This window comes from Tamandua tetradactyla, chromosome 21 (genome assembly GCF_023851605.1).
Source record: "Tamandua tetradactyla isolate mTamTet1 chromosome 21, mTamTet1.pri, whole genome shotgun sequence".
NCBI classification, from domain to species: domain Eukaryota; kingdom Metazoa; phylum Chordata; class Mammalia; order Pilosa; family Myrmecophagidae; genus Tamandua; species Tamandua tetradactyla.
The window spans coordinates 28,560,657-28,566,656 of record NC_135347.1 but is presented as its reverse complement, the minus strand read 5'-3'; the positions used below and the strand labels follow the sequence as shown (position 1 = coordinate 28,566,656).

At 29.0% G+C, this 6,000-nt stretch overlaps 1 protein-coding gene and 1 long non-coding RNA gene across 3 annotated transcripts in view; one reads left to right on the top strand and one right to left on the bottom strand.

Annotated features, from left to right (window-relative positions):
- Positions 1-1,121: 1,121 nt before the first annotated feature.
- The window catches only part of SLCO4C1 (solute carrier organic anion transporter family member 4C1), an 85,600-nt gene continuing 80,721 nt past the window's right edge, over positions 1,122-6,000 (bottom strand). For both annotated transcript variants that reach the window (XM_077139068.1, XM_077139067.1), the window contains exons 12-13: positions 5,286-5,423; positions 1,122-3,467 (exon numbers count right to left, since the gene is read on the bottom strand). In XM_077139068.1, coding sequence (XP_076995183.1) covers positions 3,307-3,467; positions 5,286-5,423 — 299 coding nt within the window. In that variant the 3' untranslated portion in view covers positions 1,122-3,306. The remainder of the gene's footprint in view (positions 3,468-5,285; positions 5,424-6,000) is intronic.
- LOC143665543 (uncharacterized) overlaps positions 1,635-6,000 on the top strand; it is a 49,048-nt gene continuing 44,682 nt past the window's right edge. The window contains exon 1 of the long non-coding RNA XR_013167047.1: positions 1,635-1,741. This is a non-coding gene — a long non-coding RNA (uncharacterized LOC143665543). The remainder of the gene's footprint in view (positions 1,742-6,000) is intronic.

Here is a 6,000-nt window from a genome sequence, read left to right as displayed (position 1 = left end):
GAAAACTTTCTAATGCTCTTTTCTTTGAAGCAATTGTGAAATTGATACTCAAATCTGATAGAGATAACAAATAAATTAGGGGAAGTTGGGTAAATGTTATAAGGGAATTGTGGGTGCAATTTTTATAATTTTTTAAGTCTAACATTTTGCAAAATAAAGTTTAAAAAAGAAAGGCAAGTTAAATCTAAACAAAAAATTAAGGCATCAATTCTTGAGGAAAAATTTTGAACTAAATTAATTTTAGCTCAAATGTTTTAAACCAACTTGCTCTTTCAGCTTTTTGAAAGGGATTATATTTTCCACTAATTTTTTTATTGCTCATGTGTAATGTACATGTTAACATTGATTGTTGGGGTACAATAAAATCCTACCCTAAATTACTGAAGGACCCTGTATGTGTTGTGGTGAGGGGAACAGGGCATGATAGGTCAGATCAGTGTCCAATCTAATTTCTCTAAAAATAATGTACTGAGTATTTTGATAAAGCAAGAAAGAGGAATTAAACATATCCACTCTAAAGCACATTACTCTTGTAAATGTCAGATATTTCACAAGCAATCATTGATAACATGTATTCTATTCAAACCAATATCATAAATCAATCTGCTTTATATGGAAGCTATGTGTGAAAGAGTTCTCCTAGTACATATTTCATAATGAAATGGTTTGTATTGAATTAAATAGATTTATTGAGATACTAGAAATCATTAGATTTATTAAATCACATTTTCCAGGTTTAAAAGTATGATTTTCCTTTTGCCAGCTAGAAAATGTACTGATATTCATAAAGAAATAAATCACAATTCAAAAGCTGTGTTATTTAACAAGTTTAAATACAAAATAATATACAGTACAAATTATCTGATTTAACAAAAGGTATGTGTATGCATTTTCCATAATTGTTTACAATAAAAATCTTATAAGGCAATCGATCTAAAATTTTATTCATAATTTCTTCCAATTTACATACTTAAATCAATTGTACATAGTTCCTTCAATGTATACAATTTTACATCCATATTTTCTACAGTTAAGGAAACACAAATGTTAAGATACAATTTTAAAGGCATATTTCCAATTATATACAAAATTAACAACAGATCAATCTATAAATTCAAGCTTACTTAAAAATCATTATAAATTGTAAAAAACATATAGTATGAAAAATTTTTACTTCTAAAAGTAGCATAATACTAACCCATAGGTTGGTAAATTCAGAAGTATAAACTATTATTATAAATTACAGTAGTGTTTATACTGCCCTATCATGAAAGGAGGTATTCTTTGTAAATATATATGTTATAAATAACAGAGTCTGACTCCTTGAAGAAAGAACAATCTCATTTAAAATTTTGTAAAAATTATTGCCTTATAAAGTTCAGTATAGTGAATATAATGTAGCCCTCAATAACTAAACCTCATCATTAACACCAATTATATACCAAGTTATAAAACTATGTCTATGAGTTCTATTTCCCTCTCTCTAAATTCAGTGGTTCTAGTTATTTATATAACTGCACTTATAATTGTTTTGCTTCCTCTTGCTGCCAGTTCATACTTCTATTAATGAGTTCTTCCTGCATCAACCATTCTTTTAAAGCCATGAAATCCTCCTGTTCAATCCCCCACTTCCACACACAGGACACAGAAAGCCTAAACTCTCATTTAACCTTTGTTCCAACAGGAAGCAGCATTTAAAATGTCCCTGGCTAGATGGAAGGAAGATTGCTTCTGAATCAAGGTACAGTATGCCTGTCTTGCACTATTCCTTTGGTTGCTATGAAAGTTCGTGTTCATGCATTCCTGAAGTAGGAATGTTTCCTGACCCACAGCCCCTCTACTTCTTTAATATTCGAGTGTGCTCATTTGCCTAACTTTTAGCTTACTCTTTTCTCCTTGAATGTTAGTTTATAAGTACTAGTTTCCTGAATCATTGTTGGTCACATACTACAGAATCTCTTACATTCCATGAATTTTTAGTGCTCCTGATCTTGGTTTCCTACCAAGCTTTTACTCTTAGCTTATGCTGTCCTGGATCACAGAGTATAGAATATACTGTTTCTACTAAACAAGTGCAACTAGATACGCTCTGATGGGGAGGGGGAAAGCTGGTAGTGAAAATTATTAAGTTGGTAGAAGTTTTAATGAAAATTTCAAATGTAAACCTCTCTGTATTTGAATGTAAAGAAACTTTAACACTTTTCTTAATCAGTAAAATTCCTAACCATTGTATAAGTTAGTTTTGCTGATGTTCACTGATCTATTTCCTTCATTTCTGAGCTGATAAAGTTGGCATTAAATTTGACCTGAACAAATGGAGTGAAGTTATGTTATCAGATATGTGAAATAGTTTAACTTTCAAATAAATGCAGAGTGAAAGAGTAGAGTTTAATGTTTTAATCAAAGACAAGAGCTTATCACTATGGGAAAAACACTATTATAGGTACTATAAGTAATGTGCTAGGTGATCATATTTTAAAATAAGAAAAATTAAAGGACTGAATATATAAATATTGATCATTAAGAAATATTGGCACTTAATTGTAGTTGGGACTTTCCTCATGGAAAATATGACTGGATAATACTATCCCAGTATAATAAAATTACGGAATCAACAAATTAACTTCTGGAGTTCTTGAGTTAAAGTGAAAATATATATATATACAATGATGATAATTCCATAAAGTGAAAATATATATATACAATGATGATAATTCCGTATTTACTATATACTGAGACTCAAAGGAAATAACTAACCTACATTCTGATACTTCAGTAACTTGCTATGATAAAGGCCATCCTACTATATATAAATTTAAAATCAAATTGCATTATGTAGCTAGTTTTCAAACCATGGACTTTAAATAATAATTCCTGAAAATCATCACCTAAGTTTGATTAGTTTAAAATTTTACACCTTAGATTTGCTAAATTAGCCCAAACTATTGACAATGATAGTTAAATAAAGTGCAAGAGTGATGGAAACATTCCTTACCCTTATAAAATGTAAACTTTTAATTAACTGTTGGCTTTTCTAGTTTAGTTTGTTATTAGTTGGGGACTTTACACCTAGGCAATAGAAAATAAGTGAGTATATATGTTTTGAGGCTTTTGGTAAGCTTTGAAGGCACATGTCTGTTCCTTATATTAAATAAGGCAAATAAGAATCCATACATACACAGAAAACATATTCAATTATAAAACATCAGCTTTTAAAATATGATTTTCCATATTGGATAAATAATGCTGTAATGGCAACGTGCATTCTTAGAAATCAAATTTTCCAACTGTAAAATTTTCTTCATTTCATTCTTCATTTCTGGCTTTATTGAGATCATTTTCTTCTGAAACAGTGGTCACAACTGTATTCTGATTTTGAAATGACACATTTGTGTCTACTGGAGGCGGTTTATACAAAAAGATTGCGAGTCCATTGAAGAAAATGGTCATAATTTTGCAAACAACACCTAAATATAAAAACAAAAGTTACCCATGCATTTATGTCTTTAATTATTACAAAAATTAATTTTTCTTGAGAAATTCTTCATAAATCAGAACTCACTATTCTAAAGAAAGGATTCTAAGGGCATATTTAAAGATTGAGGAGAAACGTGAAATTTTTCAATAAAAATGTACAATAACAATCCTTCTATTCTTGGCTTGATTGTATATTTTTGTAAGATGTGTTATACAGGAAAATATAAAGCCATGTATGATTTCTAACTTTGTTAATACATTACCATTTCTATACAGACTTACAAGCAGCCAAAAGTTAATAATAAAGACAAATAGTTTACAGAGTCCTCTAACCTGAGTAATAAGTTGCAATATTTTAACATGTACAATGGAGAATAATTCTAAAAATAAAAAAAGGCTTTGATATTCTTAGGATAAAGCCTCTATAAGAACCTATCACCTTCAATATTCAAACATACTTACCTTTAAGTAACAACTAAGAATATGAGACATTGATATTCACATCACAATTTTGATTTGTTTTTAAAGAACTTCAAGTTTTGAGCTTGGCTATGTGAAGAGAACATAGTTCTGATCATAGTGTAAATATTTGTTAAATACCAGTAAAATATGTGAAACAACCTCAAAATATAGTTTTCACAGTTGTTGATTTCTTTTTGTTAATCACTCATACTTTACTCAAAAGTGTGCATTCAAAAATAAAAATGCTCATAGATTTAAGCATTAGTAGTTTTATAAGGAAGATAAGTTACATAAATCCTACAGGTACAAAGTCTTATTTTTTCTGAAAAATTTAAAGGTGTATATAAGGAGGAAATAAGTTTTCACACTCATCACTGAGCAATTCACTAATCATATCTTTTGGTTTCAAGGTAAAATAATTAAAAGCATTTTAAAGCATAAAAGCATTGAATAAAAATGTTTTTTAACAGTGAAAGTAATGGGAAGATTTTTTTTTTTATTCTAGTCATTATCTACTCTCCTAGTATTTTTTCCTGGGATGTATGTGTTTATTTCTAAGGTGGATATGTCAATTGTTTTGTCATTAAATATTCAGATACCAAGCTCTGGTTTTAAACAATTAAAACATTAATAAGCCCATCTTTATACACGTGCTAAAACTATTGCAACAAAAATATAGTGGAAAAAAAACTATTGTAACAAAAATAGTACATTATTTGCATGTGAGTACACATATAAATATAATATAAACATTTTCTTTCCATTCAAGATTTCTTCAGGTTGTTTTTAAAATTCCCAATATTAAATTTTATATTTATATTATGCAAGTTAGATGTATTCCTATACTTTCTTAATCTTAAGTTAAGAAATAATCTTAAATTTCATTTATTTCTTAACCAAGGCACAAAGGGTTAAACATCATGGCTAACCTTTTAAAATATTAAAAAATTTTTACAACCTGCTTTATCAAAGGATGCCTTCCTATCTCAGCTCTATATGGTTTCCAAAGCCCAGATAACTAGATGATAAATATCCATGAACTTTTGCAGAATTGTCTTTTAGCTTTTTGGTCTTACTTCCAAAAATTTTTAAAGTTATTAAAGGAAAATTATATGATATGTGATTTAATGAAGCCTAAAATTTTATTCTACTCTATCTAAAACTGATCCTCCATTCAAAGACTCACATAACATGCTATGATGGTTGAGCTCTGTTACAGAAAAGTGGGATGGTCCTATGGTATGGACTGAGCATTCCATAATGGTATGGCTTAAGTAGCTAACATAAAGATTTTTTACCTTGTTATCATCAATTTATGTTCGATTTATCAAGAAGTCATTACTTACTTATTGCCACTAGCATGTAGGCCATCTTAATGTTATCATAAATCCAGCAAGCTCCTTTAATTCCACACTCATTAATATCCCAGAGAGCACATGTGCTATCTATTGTGATACCAAATATAATTGGTCCAGGTATTGTACCTAAAAGAATTATATGTGAAATACAAATGGGTGGAGATTATAGTTTATAATTAGAAATATTTTACATACATAGTTATACATATAATTTATAAAAGAATTTTAAAGGTATGAATCTTTCCATATGCAAATTAATCAGTTCATGCACAAATCAAAGAGATGAACAGAAGCACTGAGAAAACATTCTAAAATAACTACCTTTGATTTCTAATCAATTAAAAATTATATTAAAAAAATCTCTAAAAGATGTAGGGTTAATAATTAGTCATTTCAATTTACAGCTTCTCTAATGTGATGTCTGTGTTTTTGAAATTAGCTTTGAAATAAATTATTCTTGATGAACAAATAAGTTTGCTGAGCTACAGTATAAGTGTTATGTTTATATGTGTGTGCAGGAGAGCGTATATGCATATGTATGCATACACATACAAATTCACACTAAACATGCTTATGAATACTGCTATTTCATACACACCCTCCCTTCCCCAAGGCACTAAACTTCCATGTAATTAAGAGTCCCAAATAAGCTCTTATTTTTTGGCAAAGATTTCAGCTTCGTCCAGCCTGCTCTTTCATTACC